This window comes from Quercus lobata, chromosome 1 (assembly GCF_001633185.2).
Source record: "Quercus lobata isolate SW786 chromosome 1, ValleyOak3.0 Primary Assembly, whole genome shotgun sequence".
Classification (NCBI taxonomy): domain Eukaryota; kingdom Viridiplantae; phylum Streptophyta; class Magnoliopsida; order Fagales; family Fagaceae; genus Quercus; species Quercus lobata.
This window is the reverse complement of record NC_044904.1, coordinates 8,408,447-8,429,955: the sequence shown is the minus strand read 5'-3', so window position 1 is coordinate 8,429,955 and position 21,509 is coordinate 8,408,447. Positions and strand designations below refer to the sequence as shown.

At 33.5% G+C, this 21,509-nt stretch overlaps 2 protein-coding genes across 3 annotated transcripts; one reads left to right on the top strand and one right to left on the bottom strand.

Annotated features, from left to right (window-relative positions):
* The first annotated feature begins 205 nt into the window (after nucleotides 1-205).
* LOC115977214 (probable acyl-activating enzyme 18, peroxisomal) lies at nucleotides 206-12,432 on the top strand. 2 transcript variants are annotated; one of them, XM_031098939.1, is made up of 14 exons: nucleotides 206-797; nucleotides 2,309-2,438; nucleotides 2,537-2,796; nucleotides 3,185-3,386; nucleotides 4,702-4,742; nucleotides 5,119-5,247; nucleotides 5,377-5,450; nucleotides 5,544-5,764; nucleotides 6,344-6,438; nucleotides 6,518-6,734; nucleotides 6,936-7,058; nucleotides 7,930-8,028; nucleotides 10,909-11,115; nucleotides 12,043-12,432. In XM_031098939.1, the coding sequence occupies exons 1-14, from the start codon at nucleotides 268-270 to the stop codon at nucleotides 12,154-12,156; spliced, it is 2,442 nt and encodes an 813-aa protein (XP_030954799.1). In that variant the 5' UTR covers nucleotides 206-267; the 3' UTR covers nucleotides 12,157-12,432. The 2 variants fall into 2 exon arrangements, with proteins under 2 accessions (XP_030954799.1, XP_030954809.1); XM_031098949.1 differs by lacking the exon at nucleotides 206-797 and adding an exon at nucleotides 1,665-1,863.
* A 4,999-nt stretch (nucleotides 12,433-17,431) lies between these two features.
* On the bottom strand, nucleotides 17,432-19,079 carry LOC115975752 (feruloyl CoA ortho-hydroxylase F6H1-3-like). Its single transcript, XM_031096723.1, has 2 exons — nucleotides 18,494-19,079; nucleotides 17,432-18,076 (listed from the first exon to the last, which is right to left on the bottom strand). The coding sequence occupies exons 1-2, from the start codon at nucleotides 18,997-18,999 to the stop codon at nucleotides 17,506-17,508; spliced, it is 1,077 nt and encodes a 358-aa protein (XP_030952583.1). The 5' UTR covers nucleotides 19,000-19,079; the 3' UTR covers nucleotides 17,432-17,505.
* Between the last annotated feature and the right edge of the window lie 2,430 nt (nucleotides 19,080-21,509).

The window sequence follows — 21,509 nt, the reverse complement described above, 5'->3', positions numbered from 1 at the left end:
TTGGATATACAAAGTCACAAACTACTACAACAACAACAGTGGCACTTAACGGGGTAGAATATACCTAGTGGAGAAGTAGGCCAAGAAAAAAATAGTGAAAAAGATGTCTCCCAATCATTAAAAAAATGTTAGGTGGGCATTGCCATGTGAATTATAGAGACATAGATGATAGACCCACTTCTCGTTTGGCTTGGAGATGGACACACTGATTCTCTGTCCCAGTCATGGGAGCTTTCTTTCTATAAAAAATCTTACTTTTTATTTAACATGGTGTTTACACTGACACAACTCTCCCCCCAACCAAACAAAAATAAAAAGGCCCAACTTCGTGAGTACTCCACCAACACGATTGAGTTTTGGAGAGTAGTTGGTGTATCAGGAAATTTGGAAGGTTCGCTGCCATTTATAACACGTGGACCAACCTCACCTACACAATTCTTCTTACGTTACGACTATTTTACTACTAGTCTACAACAACGTTGTCACTTACCAGTTACCACAGATCAAGAGAGAGATAGAGAGACAAAGATGAGGAAGAGCATAAGCGAAGTCGGAGTGGAGGACTTTGTGAAGGCAGGGCTAACCATAGAGGAGGCCAAAGAATTCCAAAGGGTACTCAAAGAAGCAGTTTTTGGAGCCAAAGGGTCTGACCCAAGAGAGGTTTGGCGATCACTGGTGGCTCAAAGGGTGCTAAAGCCATGGCACCCACATGCGCTGCATCAGCTAGTCTACTACTCGGTCTATGCCAATTGGGACTCCCTCACCAATGGTCCTCCTCTCTACTGGTTCCCTTCTCTGTATGGTTTTGATTTCTTTCCCTCAATTCTTTCTATCCTTCTCTAATTAGCAATTACCTACTACTTTCACTGATTCATTGCATTGTTTTCTCCCTTGTTATTTAGTCCTTATAGTTCTGCATATTCTTACAGTTGGACCTGCAGTTTTTGTCTTTTCTATTTATCTGCCTAGTTATAAAGAGATTATCCTTTTTGGTAGTTGTTTGCCACGTCTGTGTGAAAAAACTGATTGAGACCCTTCATCTAACAGATCCCAATAATGTATTTGATTTGGTAGTAAAGACAAATATCACTTTTTTTTTTTTTTTTTTTTGAGAAATAAACTATCACTTATCCAAAAAGTAACTGTCAAGAAACAGTAAATTAAATCATTCAATTATTATTGAAACACTCTCAGAGTCCCCCTTAATATGTGGGATCCTATCAACATTTGAGATTTATTAATTTTTTAAATAGAGGTAGAGGGGAAACATTGTTCTAATTCAAAACCGCATTCTCTCATATCATAATAAACTACCATTTTACCCAAAAGTTTAACCATTATTCTAATACCAACAAATGGTTAAAATCATGCAGTAAAATGCACCATTTTTCTTTTTTGACATATTTGGAATTCATATCTTCGATTTGGACTCTAGAAACTTGTGTAGGTGATGTATATATAACATGTAAAACAGTGAAAGTGTAGTTGAAAATGATTTTTTTGTTCATATATGTGAATGTGAAGTTTAGGTGGCCTGGCCCTACAGATTTTGGTGGTTTTTGTGTGCAATGATCAAGGACACGTATACTTTGCCAAAAGAAAAAAAAAAAAAAGAATTCTACAGCTCCAAGATGTTATTGAAGTTGGGTTGTCAATTTACTACCACTTATATGCTGCTAGTAATTAGTAACTTGGCGGGTGTGTGTAATTTGGAGAAGTAGTTTTTATTGGATGGTTCTTTTCAAACTCTGCTTGCATGAAAACATGCTTGGCCAATGTTCTAAGATGTAATCACTTCAAGTCTCTAGATGAGTGGAATTGTGGAGATATGGAATATGATATCAGTTAAACTGGGAGTACAAAGTAAAGTACCTTGCTACTATTTGATCACGGGGTTTAAAAAGAAATCAATGAACTTGACTAATCCAATCTCTCTTTCAATGATTCTGTTAGGAGTTTAGCTTATTCGACCATGTTTCTTTCCATGTTTTCTGGATCAATGTTATAGGCATTAGTAATGTCTATTCTATGGTTAGCTGCAATTGTTAACAAATGTAACCAGAATTAACATTGCACTGCTGCTGTACTCTTAACTAAACTTAATAAAATTATCTATGATTGATGGTTGTATCATTAGTTGCAGAAACTTATATACACTTTGTTGCAGAAAATTACTAGTGTGTGCATTCCAATTATTAGCTCAATTTTATTGTGTTGTAATGACTTTGAGGTTGCATTTTTGATATATTCAAAGAGTAAATGTTCAGATTTTTACTCCTAGCTGATCTCTTCTCGCTCTGTTTGTTAGAGATCAGTCTAAACATACAAACTTGGGACGTTTGATGGAAAAGTATGGTTCAAAGCTATTAGAAACATCATACAAGGATCCTATTACAAGTTTCAGCCACTTTCAGAACTTCTCTGCTCAGCATCCTGAGGTATATTATGCTTTTTGTGCCTTCATTTGCTAGGTAAATGCTAGTTTTGATGCAAAGTAGTATTTCAACTTAGTTATGTAAATGTCAATGAATTTCAGGATTACTGGTCTATTGTTCTAAAAGAGCTTTCAGTTTCATTTCATGAGGCCCCAAAGTACATTTTAGATACTTCCAACAAATCGAAACAAGGGGGAACATGGTTTCCAGGTTCAGTTTTGAATATTGCTGAGTGTTGTTTGCTACCTAGAACTCATCCAAGAAAAGAAGATGACAGTGTGGCTATTGTGTGGAGGGATGAAGGCTGTGATGATTCCAATATTAATCACATGACACTGAAAGAACTTCGAGAACGAGTAATGTATGCTCTCAGTTGATTATGCTTATCCCCAATTGACTCTGTTATCTGTTAAAGTGTGGTGCACATTATAACTACTGTGTCTGAATGATGTCTGAGTGAACATTATAACTACTCTCTCTCTCTCTCTCTAACTGGGTCAATGCAAATGGGATATATTAGGGATACTGCATTGATCTCATAGATTGTGATTCTTTGCAACTATGCACTTTTTGGGAATCTAATGGTGTTGTGGTTGTGTTTGTGAGTTTTTTTTTTTGGTCTTTAAAGAATGGTAGCCCTCCACATTGAAATTCAAGGTTGAGTTACAAAGTGTACTTGTCTCTTTATTTTTCAATTCTTCAACCGAAGACAGATGCATATATTAAGAGGATTTTGAAATGATTTACAGGTTGGTGGCAAATGCACTGGATGCAGTATTTTCAAAGGGTGATGCAATTGCAATTGATATGCCAATGACAATCAATGCAGTTATCATATATTTGGCAATTATACTAGCAGGATTTATTGTTGTATCAATAGCTGACAGTTTTGCAGCAAAGGAAATTGCAACTCGTTTGCGTGTGTCAAAAGCAAAGGGTATCTTCACTAAGGTGATCATTCAATTTCATAAAATATCTGTCAGATTAAAAATGTGGGATTACTTTAGTACTCAAACCAATTTGGCCCAATCTGTTATGATATGTGAAGTGATAGCAATTGTACTTGTGTCATCAGATGTTAGAATCAGTAATTAGCAAGGTATTTGTTTGTTTGATTGTGTTCCTTGTCTAGTTAACCCCATAAATAAATAAGTGCTCAAAGCTGCAAAAATAATGGCCTGACCATTCAGTCTTTTGCAAAAATGGTCTGACCATTAGATTGGCTCATCATACATGTTGATTGTACTTCATACAATCATCCATATAATGCTGCATTGTATCAATGGTATTTTTGGTTGTTTAGATTTCTGCATTCTGCCTGGCTCAAATCATATCAGCATGAGTGGATTACCAAATTTTACTTTTATAAGTATTTATCATTTATTTCTGCTCCTTCCACCTTTCCTATTTCTCTCTTTGCCTAGTTGTCGTAATAGTTTCATCTTTTGCTGTGATCTCTGTCCACTTCTGAGAATGAACAAATCCAGCTGTTACCAGTTGTATAGTTAATATGTATCTTCCTTATGGTGTTAGCAGTACATTAATCAATAGTTTCCAGAAGCACATCTCTAAGCCATCCAGCCATAATTCCCTGCTGGCGATCTTACTGAAAAATTAATTTCCACTTTTTGTATTAATTAGATAGAATCTTTTAATGGTTCTTCCTATGTTCCCGCATGTTTCAAACTATTTTGTGGTAATTTTTAAATGTCAAGTTCATACATTTATGATGTTAAACTGTCTAGTTCTGATTACATCTCAGTTTGGTTTTTCCCTCCCCAAGCTGGTAGGTATAAGCAAGGTAGTTTAGTTTGAAAAGCAAGGAAAATTGTGTCTTTCACAAGTAGTTAATTCTTGGAGAGGCTGTTATAAGCTTACTACTATTTTAGTATATTGGATGAGGCTTTGGACTTAAAGGTCAAAGAAAGTTGTGGAGCTCTATTAGTTTCTATCATGGAACAACTTACCGTTGCTTTTCAGAATTGTTAATGCAACCTGTATTTGAGTTCTCTCCCTTTTCTACGTTCATATACATGCGGATGTACCATGAATATTCATTGAGGTGGTTCATATTTACATTTTTGAGTTCATTTCTATGTTCATATGCATGTGAGTGTACCACAAATTCTGTCCCTCAGGGGTTTAGGCTTGTACAAGCCCACAAATAAGCTAAAGTAATATATCAATTTTGAACTAATTTTTATATGTTTCAATTTACATAGTTCCTTGTTTAGAAAATTGATTCCTGTTCTCAATTTGAATTCAGGATTTTATATTAAGAGGAGGCAGGAAGTTTCCTTTGTACAGGTAAAGACTGCCATTGTATAGTTAAGATAGATGAGCAACTTACTTCTCTGTGTCAGGTGGTAGAACTAAAGTAACAAGCCATGTGTGTGAATGATGGATTCACCCTACCTGAGCCTTATAAAATGCTAGTTTTTGTGCAAAAGCCAAAAGCCAAATGCCAAATGCCAAATGCCAAGCACCAATTTCCTTTTATGTAGTTCTCGTAGGCACTTCATAAAAGTTAGCTACCATGAGGCACTTACCCAAGATGGAAATGAATTTGTGCATGTTAATTCCTTTTTTTTATCTGAAATTTTTTTACCATGTTGATTGGAGACTGGACAGGTTAATAGTACACTTTTTGTATCATCATGGCTATTCTTCTTTCTCCTTGCAGTCGAGTTGTAGAAGCTGCTCCTTATAAAGCTATAGCGCTCCCTGTTATTGGTAATGATGTGGGCATTCAGTTAAGAGAACAGGATATGTCGTGGAAAGAATTTCTTTCTAGTGCCAATCACCATCCGAGGTATGCATACAGCAATGGTGTCAAATTAGTTCAACAAAATACTTAATGAAATTAAAGTTCCACCTTTGTATCATCATGCAAAAAATGTCCAAAGAATTAATTACTGTAATGACATTCTCTTCTTGGCAGATCAAATAATTATATTCCAGTCTATCAACCAGTGGAATCTGTGATTAATATACTTTTTTCATCTGGAACCACAGGTATATAAGTTGTTGCCGCACATATCTATTTCTTAGCTTGGATATGAAACGCTTTTATCATAATTGTCTAGTTCCTTTCTTGGCCTTCATCAGGAGAACCAAAAGCTATTCCATGGACACAGCTTTCACCAATTCGATGTGCTGCTGATTCATGGGCTCACATTGATGTTCAAGTTGGAGATATTTTCTGCTGGCCCACAAATTTGGGATGGGTGATGGGACCGATCTTACTCTACTCTTGCTTTCTATCTGGTGCAACTCTTGCACTCTATCATGGATCACCTCTTGGCCATGGCTTTGGAAAATTTGTTCAGGTAACACCTCCAACACTTTTTCTCGGCCTGAAGGATAATAGATTAATATACTTTCTGAGTATTTGATTTTACTTAAATCAATCAGAAAGAATTATTATGAGGCAAACAATGGAAGCCAGCTGGAGAATGGAAATCCAACCCAGGGTAAATGGCTTTGGAAGAAACAGACTTATGTAGTCCTCTAAAGATCTTATAAAATACCATCAAAGTTGTGGTTGCTTAGATTTATTTATTTTTTGTGAATTGTTGGTTAGTGGTGGAACAAAGGCAAATATTCCCCCGGACTTTTTTGAAAAGAAAAACATTATTTAGATGAGTTGTAGTATAAACAATAAGGAACTCCAGGAATACTGAACTTCTTTATACAAGCATAGCAGTAAACCAAAGAGATCTAAGCTCAAATGACACGTCCTTCCTACTGTAAGAATGAGTTGCACGGTGAGGTCATTAGTTCAAAAGCCACTGAGTGTGTGCTTGTGTGACTTACCAATTAAAAAATTCTCGTAATATTTTTTGCATTATAAGGGTTAGCACCCTCTGTCCAAATACCAACTTAATTTTGATTTTAATTTTGTTCAGGATGCAGGAGTGACTATTTTGGGTACAGTTCCCAGCATAGTAAAAGCTTGGAAGAATACAGAATGTATGAAAGGCTTAGATTGGACAAGGATAAAGTAATATCTCTTTGCACTTTAAAAAACTATGTTTGCATATAAATTGAAGGAAAAAGAACTTAGAAATGGATATGTGCAGATCATTTGGATCCACAGGGGAAGCATCCAATGTTGATGATGACCTTTGGCTTTCTTCACAATCTTATTACAACCCCATTATAGAATGTTGTGGTGGCACAGAACTTGCGTCATCTTATATCCAAGGATGTCCGCTGCAGCCGCAAGCTTTTGGAACCTTTAGCACAGCATCAATGACAACAGGCTTTGTCATCCTTGATGAACATGGGATACCATATGTAAGAATATTTATTAGGTGGTTTCTAGTTGAAAGTTAATTTTCCTTTTCTACTGTGTATTCTGTTATTTCAGTAACTGGTGATGGGTAATTGCTGAACAATTGCAACAATGTCCATGATTATGAAAGAAAATGGATGTGGAGAAGCCAAGTCAAATGACTGATAAATGGATATATTTTATGTCTTTTACCTATATGACAGCATGATCAAGCTTGTGTTGGTGAAGTTGGTTTATTCCCCCTATACATGGGAGCAACTGAGAGATTGCTTAATGCCGATCATGATGAAGTTTATTTCAAGGGAATGCCAATGTACAAAGGAATGGTATGCATAAACCTGCCCCCCCTCCTTTTTCTTCAGAATACTTGCATGCTAGTTCAAGTGATAGTTTGTGAGCAATGACATCATTTGTGGTGTCCTACATCTGTGGTTCAAACCCCACCTCCTCCTCCCCCACAATCTACCTATCTCAAAAGAATACTTGCATACTCAGCTCTTTGTATGCCTAGTTTTTATATCATTTAGGTTGTACATACTTATACGGACATTTAGAATGGGATATCTACTTGAGAATTTCGGTTGTCTCCTACTTAAAAAGCAGCCTGATTGGTGTTCTTTAGATTGTGATTGTGACCCTGATTTTTTAGATAGTATCATGTGTGTTTATCTCACCCATAGGATAGGCAATTGCTGAACCGCATGGGCATTGTTATCTTCTAGTTCTTCTGATGCATTGAGGACTGTAAATTAATTGCAAAAGCACCAATTTGTATCAATTCCAACATTTATCTACAATTTTTTAAAGGACAAAGTTAGGCTCCAAACATGCTTGGATTGGAGCTATCTTTTCCAACCCATTGCATGGTGGTTTATAAGATTATCCATTTGTATTATTTAAACAAGTCATATGACTCATTAACAAATTTAGGTAATTAAAATCACACATGGATGCTCTCTTCAATCGCCACATAGTGGTTTGGAAAACATGTTTGGAGCGAAAAAAATTTCTTTTTCAAGTTTGTTCCACAGAATTATTATTACTATATTGATTATTGTTTTATATTTGTTACCTAGAGAAGTAGTAAATTTATATAAAATATTTCTCTTGGTGAGTATAACAAACATGTGATGGTTGTTGGCCTTGTATCCTATTATAACATGATATATATATATATATATATATATGCATTGGCAGCACCTCAGGAGACATGGAGATATCATTAAGAGAACTGTTGGAGGATATTTCACTGTTCAGGGTAGGGCTGATGACACTATGAACATTGGAGGCATTAAGGTACCACATATTGCTCTTCCTGTGATTTGATCATTTGAGAATTACCCTTATATTTGTTGTGGACTAACCTGTGGAAGAAAACAAAGGTATAAACATTACATCAAACTAGATGTGGACTTGCACGATGTGGGAAAATATGTAATTATTTTGTAATGTGACATAATTATAATTTATTTTATGAAATTTGCTGAAGATACTAAATTAGAATTTTAAAACTAGGATTAGTTGTCTTTAGAGGTAGACTCATGTAATCAAAGAGGTATTCTTACACTTAAACAATTTTCTCTTCTGAATTTCTCCCTTTTTTCTCTTTCTTGATTGCATGTAAGTGTCACCCATCTATATTCATTGACCTCCCTTTCTCTCTCCAAATGCAACAATTTCTGCTAGTATTTTCTTTGTCTCCCTATCTCTACAAATGTATCTGACGCAGGACAATCAAAAATCACTAAAATTAAAGAACATGAAAAATAAAGATAGAGAACCTAGGAGTCGTTAGTAGCACCAAGTAGCAAAAATGCTCTAGAAGTCAGCACCCAGGGTTGGCTGCAGTCAGTACCAGACCATCAGGACAATTTCAAGAGAAATTTATATATCATAAAAATAATTCCTCTTCATAGGATTACATTATTGTGCTTATATTAGTTATATGATCTACTGAACCCTAATCCTAATTCTCATAGGAAACCTTGGTTCTAATTAACGTAGGAAACCTCATTCTAAATGACTTAGGAAATCCCAATTATTGAATTTTAAAAATAACCTAGTTAACTACTAAGACCTAAAAAAATACATTTGGCTAAGGAATATTACAATGGACTCCAAAATGAAACAAGACTAAATTAAAATAAATATTTTGTGCGCTTCTAGGATTAGCCTTTTCTATTTACTCCTCCTATTTCAATTACTCTTTTATTTGCATGTGTTGGATGTGTTTGGTTAATTTTGTTCTTTTTAAAGATGGTCCATGTTCTTCTAACTTGTGTCATAATGGGTAATATTTTCGTAGAGTTTCTTTTGTACAACTGAACTTTACTTAGGTGCTATCAAAGGCAAAAAAGATAGATTTGTAATAATCATTTACTCAAATAGTTGGGACGCACATTCAAATGCGTAGTCAAGTAGATTTGTTTTAATAAACTCAAATTCACACTTTCAAAACAACTAATTATAACTAAAACTAAAATAAAATTAAAGCCATTAGAGGGAGAGAGAAGACCTATGATGAGGAATTATGAAACACAACACAAAAGCATCAAAACACATCAATCTAAATGTAGAGCTATAAAAAACACAAAAACTCCTAAACCCAAACAAGAATGATTAAAATATTCACCAAAAGAAAGAAAAACAAAGAGAGAGAGAGAGAGAGTAATCTCCTTTTTTTGTGGATGAATGTGAACTGAATGGGAAAGAGAGAGATACAAAAGAAGTAATAGCAAATGGGAAAATGTTGCGCACAAACTGTTTTACACAAACCCCAAAAAACAATTGAAATTGACTTGAAGTCAAGATAAGCGGAAATCATGACTTCAAGTCACGGTTTCAGTTGTTTTTGGAGTGTGTAGAACAATGTAAAACAATTTATATGTAATAAACACTATTCATAGCAAATTTATCGAAAAGAAAATGGAGAAGAAGAGTAAGAAAAGGTAAAAAAAAGGTTGGAGGAAAAATAACAGTAAAATAGGAAATAATAGGGAGAAAGAGGTCCAAAAAGGACCGAGAAATGTTTGACAAAGAGTGACAGTAAAGTGGTAAATAATGGGAAGAAGAAGAATAGTCCTCTTTTTTTTTGTTTTTTGTTTTTTGTTTGAGAAGAACTAAAAAAAATGAAGGAAACATATAGAGCATATTAACTGTAGGGATGCAGGCCCAAATATATATTGGGCCTAGCTTGAGCCTTGTCCGAGGAGGCTCAATGGTCTGAGGATAGATCAATAGTAAGGAAGACGTAAGACTTTGAACTTCACGAACAAGCTATGATTGTAAAGGCTGGGGGAGATGGGCCGAGGAGGAATATCCCCTCGGCTAAATGAAGCGAAGATCAAAATATGTGTTCTATAATCCAGGGTGATGTTCCAGGAAGTTTTATTGATAAGGGCATGCATTATGAACGTACAGGGGGGATGAGAGCTAGGAAATATCTAAGGGAAAGTTTCTACCACCGCATTGAATGCTCTGCAGCTAACTCTCTGGCCGCATTAATGAGGAAGTGATATCTGAACAGTGCTTTTTAGCCTTATAGCTACCCCTAAAGACTTCAAGAGGGTGTTGATAGGACAAGGATTAACACAAGCAATCTACTGTTCACGTGGAGGGTAGAAATGAGAAGGGAGAGATAGAATAAATAGGGGGGAGGTCCTAAGAGAAAGAGACCGAGAAATTAAGAGAAAAACACTGTAGCAGTCAAGAGTTGAACTTGTAATTGAACTTGAGAAGAAATACATAAGAACTGATCTCCTCGGATTGTGCCGAGGACAATTTTCTTTAGATTAAACTAGTCTATCTTCATTTTCTTGTCATCCAGATCCACTTTACTTGTTGTCTAACTTATTAAAGCCTAGTTTTTCTAACCCACTCTTTACAAATTCATTGTATTGGGCTTTTTGGACCTAAATCCATCCATCCCTTGGGCTAGGGATTCAAATTGCGTCCTTACATTAACAAAATTAATTTCTAATCCTCTATTATTCATATATATATATATATATATATTTATATATGTATAGATAAAAATGAGTTGCATAAAGTACAACTGGAAAGGAAGCAATTGATTTTTCAAACTTGCAATAAGCTTGACCTGATTGAGTGCTTTAATAGGCTTGCTTGGACTAACATCTGAAATATTGAAAACTTCGAATATTTGTTGATAAACAGACAAGTTCTGTTGAAATTGAGCGTGTATGTGACCGTGCTGATGAATGCATCTTGGAGACTGCTGCAATCAGTGTTGCACCCGTAGATGGTGGTCCAGAACAGTTGTTCATATTTGTAGTCTTAAAGAAAGGATCTTCTATTGAACCAGACAAGCTGAAAATCCTTTTCTCAAGGACAATTCAGAGCAACCTCAACCCGTTGTTTAAGGTTTGTCTCTAAAACTGTTTTTTTTTCTTCCTTTGGCTTACGATTTGTTTTACTTTTACCATCATCTGACCATTCTTAAGAGATCAGATTCCTTGCTCAAAATTGAAGTCATCTTTGAATTTTTTTTCATCCACATAATGTTGAATGGAAAATCAAATATATAGTGATTTTACCACTTGTTATAAATTTATGCTCTGTTTGTTTTGTTGAAAAATATTTTATGAAAAATATTTTTAGCATTTTGCTACGTTTGTCTCATTAAAATTTGATCAAACCTGAGAATGTTTTATGTTGTTGACTATAAAATCCTTTGTAAAAGGTTGTAAACCGTTTTACCTTAAAAACTTAGTATAACATTTTATAAAAACACACAGTACCTATCCCTCCATCTTGTGGCTAGGTCTTCATTTTGGTAGGCTAGGCCGTTGGACCATTGGCTCCAGCCACTGGATTGGCGGGCTCCTGCAATCGGACCATTGGTTTTGGTGGTTTATGCACTGTAAATGTTCTCAATGACAACATTTTACAGCAAAACAAATGGAGCATTAATTACATAAATGCTTACAACTTATGTGCTAACTCTCAAAGACAATATAAATAAAAAGTAATTCAAAAATTCACTTTGTTATGTTTTTTCATGTGACATTGACCACATTCATTGTCACATAAGTTTATCCTCTTTGTAGTAGAATGGATAGTAGTTTTAGCATATTCCAAATCAAATTGGTGTCTTTCTAAGTTCTAATGAATCCATTTATATTATTATACACTCATACCAATTGCTTTGAAAAGAGTCATTCAATTCATTCCAAAGGATGTGTAGAAGAGATGGAATAGATTTCAATTCCATGGTGGTTTCCACAAATTGGTCTAAATTATTTTATATGTTATTGATACAATTCCTCCAACTCTCTTTATGATTAACAGGTGAATTATGTTAAGATTGTTCCGGAGTTTCCTAGAACGGCTTCTAACAAGTTACTGAGAAGGGTTCTAAGAGACCAAATAAAGCATGAGCTCTCAACTCGGAGTAAAATTTAATGTGAACATCATCAATTTTGTCATGCACAAAAATATCAATAAGGTCATTAATGTGAGGTGAATTTTGAGAATTGAGATGGTTGAATTAGTGAAACATGTAAATAGAATATGAAATGGTTGAGAAATATGTTACATGTTGATGGAAATCTGTGGTTAAATTTGACTATAGGCATATTGCCCTATAAAGTGTGACTAGAATATAGTCATTTTTTGTAGAGCAGCAGATGTTTTAGGTGCAAGCTGTTCGCTGAATAGTCTACATTGGGATTTGAGAAATGCATTCGTGTTCATTTGGAAACAGCTTATTAAAAGTATACTACTTTGAAAAAGTTTAAAAATAAAATGTGATTTTCCCTTTATTTTAATAATCAAACATAATGTTTTTTTTTTAATAATAATAGTTACTATGTGGCTCACTATTTAGTTTTAGTTTTTTTTTTTTTTTTTTTTTTTTTGAGAATACTAAGTATTTTTAACACACACACACGGGGAGAGGGGATAATGTTTTTTTAAAGAAACTTATAGTGGTGTATATCCAAAAAGACCAAACTCTTGGATACACAGCACATGCTTTAAACCTCTTTTACTCACACTCATTTTTTAATGTGAGATTAACACACTATTTTTTCTTTTGAGAATACTAAATATTTTTAACACACGCACGGAGAAAGGGGAGAAGGTTTTTTTTTAACACTATTTAGTAGTTGATTAGTACTATGATGTGCTATTTTAGTTTTTTTTTTTTTTTTTTTAATTATAAAAACTTGGACATGTATGCATTCCAAGTTGTTCTCTCAAACTGAAACATCATCAAGTAGAAGTGTGAAAACTGTAAAGTAGGCTTGCGTCAATGAAAAATAAAATAAAATAAAAAGTGCCAAACACGTAAGAGAGTTGGAATTTTGGAAATACAAATCCCAAAATCAAATCTTAAGTCGATAGCACAAAACTCAAACCAAGAAAATATGATTTCTTAAGTTGATTTATGCCTTTATGGTGTTTCTGAAGGAGTCAAACACAACGTATTCAAGCTACCTCCACAGATATATAGTCAAAGTTTAATGTTGCTGTTTTTTATGTCATGGTTTTTTTTTTTGAATGGTAACGGTCGTACTCTTATTTTGACACTAGTGGGGGTGGGGGAAAATCAAAACCAAAAAAAAAAAAAAAAAACTAGTATTTTTCCACAAAACCAAAACAATTAAATGACTAAAATATTACTTAAGTCTTTGATAATAATAGTGAAGAGTTTGCACGGATCCAAACCAAATAAAAACCAAAAAGAAACGAATAGTAGAAATAAACGTACCCATATTCAACAGAAACTAACTACAGTTGATTTGATTTAATCAATATAGAAAAGAGTCATGTACATTGACATACCATTGTGCAGAAGCAAATAGAAAAGCGTGATGATGACTGTGTAGAGACTAATGACATTGAGATAATGGAGGAAGAAGCAAATAAAATATATTTGAAGTTGAGTTTGAAAACCAACACGGGTGTGACCCTATTTTGTAGGCAATATTTTATGTGGGAGTTAAAAGAATTTTATTTTTCAGACTTTAAATCACATTAAAAGAATAGAGAAGTGCTATGTTTACAATATTTTCATAACAAATCATAGGTGGTTATTTATTATTGGTCATTATTTGAATCTATCATTAAAATGATTTTTTTACTCCACCAATAACAACTAATAACAGCCTATTACTTAAGATTTGTTGTGAAAATTTTATAGAGGAGATTAATGAAGACCCTATTATAGAGAAAAATCTTGAGGTTGAGATAGTAGAAACCATCAAAGAAGAAATTATAGAAGAAGTTGTCAATGATCTCGATGAAGTCAAGTTAGATGATTGCAATGTTCAAGCTCCTATTACTTTGGTGGGAGACACCAAAACAAAGTTTATTAATTTTATTGGGGTGGAAAGATTTGATGTGATTATTGACTCTTATTTGCTGAATATTATTAATTGCATAAAAATCAAGGGACAAGAAGTTCAAGTTGCTCAATAGATGAAGTATATTCAAAGTATTTGTTCTCTTGGCATGGAAGATTTCAAATTTCAAAAATGAACTTGAGGACGAGTTTGTTTCAAGTGGAGAGGTCTGATGTAGTACAGAATCTACAATTTAATTATTGTAATTTATTAATTTTGGTTATTTTAGGTTCAGGGTTATTATTTCCTTGTTTTAGGTGTTTTTAATGTTTTCTAGGTCAAATTTGGTTTTTGTTATAGTTAGGTATTAATTAGAAGTTATTTTAGAATATATTTTCTTGTTTGTTAAGTTTTACAGAGCCCTTAAATAGGCCCCTCATGGATTTGAGGTTATTTTCAGAAGCAAACGTGTTTTGTTTCTTGTTTTCTAGAGGTAGACGTGTTCTGCTTCTTGACGCTTTTGCATCCCTTATCAATTTCTCTAAAAAGAAAAAAGATTTTTTTTTCTAAACTCTAAGTCAGCATTCAACTAATTTTATTTATTTTTAAATATATCAATTTGAGTTTATACTTAAAAAAATAGAAAGTAATTTGAGTTCGAATAGAACTCATATTTGAATTTTGAACAAAACAATAGGAATGTAAAAAAACGTGAGTGTTATTTTTTAATTTTTTTTTATATAAATAAAATGTAAAAAACGTGGTTAGTGTAAGAGTGGTCCCATTTGTAGGCATTATTTTAGGTGTGAGTTAAAGATGTATTTTTACCAGATTGGCCCTAAGTTTTTTCTTTGCTTAAAAAAAATGGTTTAGGGGTATTTTAGGATCACTTAAATGTTCATACCAAATAGGAGAAGCCCCTTAAATAGTAGTATAAACTAGTATATAATATATATGTGTGTGTGTGTGTGTGAGACAAAGACCAAGAGATAATATAAAAATTACTCATGACACTTGGTCTTTCAAAATATGTTAGGAATGTTATAAGCATATGGATAATAATTGTTGTATTGGGGTTTAGTTAGTTAGTTAGTTAGTTACAATTCCAAGCATGTTAATCACATTTAACACATGTTGGAATTATTAATACACATGAGAAATAATAGAACCAAAAGGATAAGGCCGTGTTGGCCAATGAGATTAGAGCTAGTATTCTATAAATACATGATGTAATTAAGGTTATCCTACAATTCCTATTCATCCCCATTAGGAACCACTAGTACAATTCATCCCCATTAGGAACCACTGGAAAGATTACTTCCACTATGGGGAAATAGAATGTAAAAAAAATTAATTAGAAGAGAAAAAGCTTGTGCTAATTTTATTATTTTATTTTTTTCTAAGAAGCAAAACATGATAACCCAAAGGGAAAAATATTTTAAAACAAAAAAAAAAAAAAAAAGAAAGAAATATAAAAGAGCATCTTAATTATGCCAAAAGAAATACATAGTTTCGAATAAATTTAAAGTAGTCTTTATTGCAAACCAAAACTAAAAGTTAAAGTTTTCCAACTAAATACAAAGCAAATAAAAATATGAAAATAGTTGAAAAAAAAAGGTAAAATAAAGCCATTGGTACTTGCTTGTTGGTAGGATGGTCACATGCTTGCTCAAATGGACCATGAAAGTAAGGCAAAATAAGAATTAATCGAGAGTTAAATGTGATGAGTAATAGACAGATAATAACAAAAGTATCAATGGTTAAAGTATTTAATTAAAATTGAAAAAATATGAAGAGTGGAGATTTTATTTATGATATGTAAAAAAAAAAAATACCTGAAAAAGTTATTGTATGGTGTAGATCTTGTTCTTCAAAATTTTCCATGGAGAAATTGAGAAAGGAAGAAATGTGAAGATATGCATTTGTGCCTTAACCTTGATTTTTCTGAATCTGAAGTTTGTACTGGAAACAAAAGAAAATTGAAGAATAGTGGTGGTTATTCATTTAAGTTGTAACTAAATGGATGACTTGGATAAATAAATAAAAAACTGCTAAGGATAATAACAATGAGTATTTTTAAAAATACTCTTAACTGATCAACGTTACAAATTGGGTTTATTTTTGATAGAATTAAATGTGCATAAAAAATATGAGAGAGAAATAAAAAAGAAAGATTTTATAAGTAGCCTAAAATTTAGGATTTTAAAACTTAATAAGTTTACTTCGATAAGTGAAAAAGAGTATTAGACAATTGGATATTCTTTTAAATACATGAGATAATCTCATAAAAATAAACAAGCCTATCATATACATGGGATGATGGGATGAAGATAAAAGTATTTTTTTTTTAAATAGTAGTATGGAAAAACTTGAGGCAATTTCTTATTTTTCTTTTTATTTTTATTTTTTTAATATAAGACTTGCAGCAATTTCATTTGTAAATTAGGAAAAGAAGAAGAAGAAAAGAGTACGTTAGTAGAAAACAAACCAATTTTAGTATGACTTAGGAGATATCATAGTATGACTTAGGAAAGAATATAATAAGTACATATGACCCTAATTAGTTTGTTAATTCATAGTCGATCTCAAAAATTTAGGATTAATTATACAACATAGAAGTGTATATGATAAATTGATATCTTTTTTTACCAGCCTAGTATACAAGAACTCCAAGGTAGTAGGCAAAGAAAAAGAGAGCTTCTTCTCAAATGTTTTATAAAATTCAACCAAAAACATTATTTTGGTCTTATAGCTAGGTTGTAGGCCTATATAAAGGCACTCCATAAAACTTGATTACCAAAATAAAAAATATTTTAGACGTTGCGTCAACTAAGACTTGGATGTTGTTAGTACTATTACTATTGTTTGTCACGGCATTCAAGACACATCAGGTAGTAATTATTGTTTCTTGTTTGATCATTAAATCATTTTTCATGAATTGGATCAAATGGAACCTGTAGGATCATTTACAGGCGCAGTGTGTTTTTTTGTTTTTGTTTTTTGAGATGTATAGATGGTGGGAGAGGATACGGTAGTTTAAATCACAAAAATGAAGTAACATAAATAATACCATTACCGTTGGATTATCACTTAAAACAAGGCGCAGTGTTCTCGCAGTTTTTGGACAATATGAGGGAACAAGTAAGTTATTTTGAAGCTTATTGAACCCAATATATAAGAGAAATCTTTTTAATTTCATGATTCTTTTTAACCTGTCATGAATTCCAGTGCTTCAAACAGACATATATACAAACAATGTTACTGCCACGTTTAAAAATAAAGTGTAAACTCTTTTTTGTAAAAAGTAAAATAATTGGATAAAGAATTGACTGACTTCTATTTTCTTCAAACAGATTTTAGATTGTGTTTTATTTCATTAAAATTATTTCCATTACAATAGAACATAACATACTTGTAGTGACAACACTGATCGGTGTTGTAGTGACAACACACCTCAGAATACATATCATATTTTTGCAAATTCAATTGTTTTCTTCCCATCATGAGCCTTCTTGTAGAAATGTCTCACATAATTTGAATACAAAACTTGCTTATATAATGCTTTCTCACCCCTTGCAAGCACTTCTGGAAAAGGACCAATCATGTCATCTGGCCTAGGATTAACAAAAATAGGAACCGAAATCCTATTCTTGCTTCCATTGGCAACCACACGGTGCTCAATGCTCTTGTACCGACCATTGCTCATTATTTGTAGTGCATCGCCAACATTGATCACGAGGGAGCCGCTTATAGGTGGAACATGAACCCAACTATCATTGTTTCCTCGCACATAGAGTCCACCAATATCATCTTGAAGGAGGATAGTAAGGGTTGACACGTCAGAATGACGACCTATTCCCACGGTGAGCTCAGGGTTAGGACATATAGGATAGTAGTTAAGGTTAATCCTCTTTGAACCCATTAAGAGAGATTTTTTTGTCTCATCAATTTCCTTCACATTTATCCTCTTCATTAGTGCCTCTAATAGCCTTTGGATAACTGGTTCAGACCCCCTCATATATTCCAGAACTTGATCTCTAAAAGCAAACAACAATTAGTCCACCAAAAACTATATATACACATAAGCATATACTATTTGATCCACAAAATTATGTTTTATGATACTCAATTTTTTTTAATAATAAAAATAGAAATAGAAATAGAAATAGAAATAGAAATAGAAATAGAAATATATATATATATATATATATATTTATATTATGATGAGATCACTATTGATCTTCAATCAAACATGGAGGAAACATGGAGGATATAATGAGATGTAACTAAAAGTTATGGTTTGTTTTAACGTCATATTGAGTTAAACTAGATGAAACTAGAAGTTAACTCATTTAGTGAATTATATATGTATGTACATACACAAGTATTGCATCTACATTATATGTCAAGTATTTGTTGTGTAAACAAAATTGATCATAGTTAAGCTCTGTTACTTGCACGCAGAAGGCCACAATGCAGAGGCCTCATCCTCGGACACATAAAACATGCTCAGGTAATCTTTCCATTCAAGAGCCTTCTCTGCTTCAGGACTAAAGCTTGTGCCAAACCGCACGCTGTTGGAAGGTGAGTTCTCTTTTGAAAACTTACTCTTCTCCTCAGCTGGCAAATTGAAGAACCTATGTGTTGCGTCCTTCACATTCTCCAGCACTTCAATGGGCACTCCATGGTTGATAATCTGAAAGAAACCCCACTTTTCTGCAGCATCACAGATTGATTCTGAGACTTTTGGTTCGTCCCAGTTTGACATATCAATGATGGGTATAGACTCTTGAGGCAAGATGTTGCTCACAGTGATCCTTTCTTCTACAGGTTGGATATATTGCTTAGGGAGGGTTTTGAGTCCCATTTCTGAGAGACCCTTTACTCCATTGCGATTTGTTACGACAAAGTCAGTGATATTTGAGGACTCACTGATAGGTGTTGCAACTATTGGATCCATTCTTACAAGAAAGGAATAAAGAGAGAGCTTAGTATTTAGCAAATGGCTTGAAACTAGGATGTTTGGTGTTCTTGGTGGTGGTGGTGCAATTTGCATGGCATTCGCACCTATTTATATAGCACTGTCTCAAGAATTTTAAGGTTAATTTCTATTTATTTAATATACGCCTCACTAATTCAATGTGTTTACCGGTCAGAGAGCCATGACCCCCAAATTCCAAGAAAAAGTCTTTGAGAAGGAATTGATATTGGAGCGTTGCTACATACAGGAATAATGTGATTTGATTTACTTTGACTTTTAAATTAAGGCTGCATTAAGGCTGCATTTGGTTCAATGTAAAATGATTTCAAGGTTTTCCAGAAATGAAAATGATTTTAGGTGTTTGGTACCATTACAAAAAATATTTTGGAAAATATTTTAAGGTGTTTGGTTGTGTATCTGGAAATTCTCTAGAAAACACATTTTCTCATATTTTCTCAGCTTCCAAACAAATATTATAATAGAAAATCTGAATATATAAACCAAATCAACAATAAAACATAACCAAAAAAAATTCAGCCTTTCTCAAATATAAGCACCGATTGTGAGAGAGGGAGAGGGAGAGAGAGATCGGTGAGTGGGTTTGAAGAAGGCAAGATGGGCAGGTGGGTCTGATAGCGGTGAGATCGACAGGTGGGTCTGACAGTGGCGAGATCGGCAGGTGGGTCTGATAGCGGCAAGATCGGTGGGTGGGTCTGAAGGAGGCGATGACGACGAGATTGGGTTGTAGATCAGAGATCATGGGTGGGTTTGATAGCTTCTCGGCTTTGGTTGGTCAGAGGAAAAGAGAGAGGAAGAGAGAAGAGAAAGCTTCCTTGACCGGCGGTGTAGATCTGTGGCGAAGATGATGATGGTCCGGTGAGGCTGAGGCATGAACTTGCAGCGCGATCAGACCGACGAAGGTTGGGTTGTCTTCTTCACTTTCCCTTCTAGCTCTCTCTCTGTCTTTGGGTGTGTGAGTCCGTGTGGAGGGGACGAGGATGGCGATATGACCGGCGAGGATGTGCTTGGGAATCACTTCAGGTGGAGTGTGCTCTCACTCTCTCTCTCTCTCTTTGGGTGTGTTTTCCGAAAACTCATTGAAGGTAAAATAAGAGTGTAAACAATTTTACACTCTTAGGGGGTTATTTTTCGTTGTCCGTGTACCATATTTTCCGTAGGTACCAAACACCCACAAGGGTGTAAAATAATTTCCTGAAATCGGTTTCAGGCGAAACAAATGCACCCTAAGATGTTAAAGAAATTTATATATTTCTTTTCCCATTCGCTTGAAATTTTGACAAAATAGTTTATTTTTAGGGGTAAAATATTAAAACTATTTGTGAGATTTGGGCAAATGACAAGTTCAAAAATATCGAAACTTGCTCCTAACGTCACTTCTTAACACATTTCAAAATTTTCATTTCTCTACTTGCTTTATTATTTGAGAAATGATACGTCTATACTATTTTTACAACATTTTTACAACAAATTTTAAGTGGTAGATTGTTACTGTTGGGGCAAAAAAGTAATCTTAGTGTTAGATTCAAATTTGAACCAATAACAACTAAACCACTTATAATTTGTTGTAAAAATATTGTGAAAATGTTATGAACATAGCATCTCTCTATTATTGGCTACCCAGACTTTCAACTCACGCATATAATTGCAATAATGCAAAGAATTTTCAAACAGTGTTAAATTGCAGTTATGCTTAGAAATTAAATTGATTTTTTTTTAATAAAATTCTTGGTAGTACTGATATTAACCAAACCTCAAAAGTGGTTAAATGACCTTTTTTTTTTCTTTACACTTTACTTTTGAATGTTGTGATCATTAGCGGAGCCGCACCAATTTTCAAGGCCAAAATACCGCTCCCTTTCCAGCCATTGCAAGAATATGTAAGTTTCTTCCTGAATTGCATTCTTTCTTTTCCCCAAATTTGCCTAATCTCCTTATTCTTGAAGTTTTAATTGATATCTTCTGTTCAAGTAAAAAAAAAAACTGAATTCTCATTCATTTAATTCTGTTCCCAAAAAAAAGAGAAAAATACCATCACTTCAATATACTTATACTAATTTATTTATATATTTTTTAAAAATATCTTATTAAATCTAACTAGTAGTATTGCCATGAACTAGGATTTTTTTTATTGATCTTTATTATTATTTAACTATTAAAAATTAGGTAGGTCAAGTTATATATATATATATATATATATATATATATATAACAAATGTTTTTTTAAAAGAAAAAGATGCTGAGGACATCTGTGTGAGCTTATGGGTCAAATTAGTCAAATTACTCACGTAGCTTGAAAGCTTCATCAAAGACTTTCAGCTACCTATTCGTGATATATATAGATATCAAAATTCAAAACTTCACTCTAGATTCTATAACTTGTCTGTTAAGAATGAATTGTTCAATTTCATAACTTCATGTATGTTATGGTACAATGGATTTGATCCTTTTTCTACCTATAAAAGAGACAT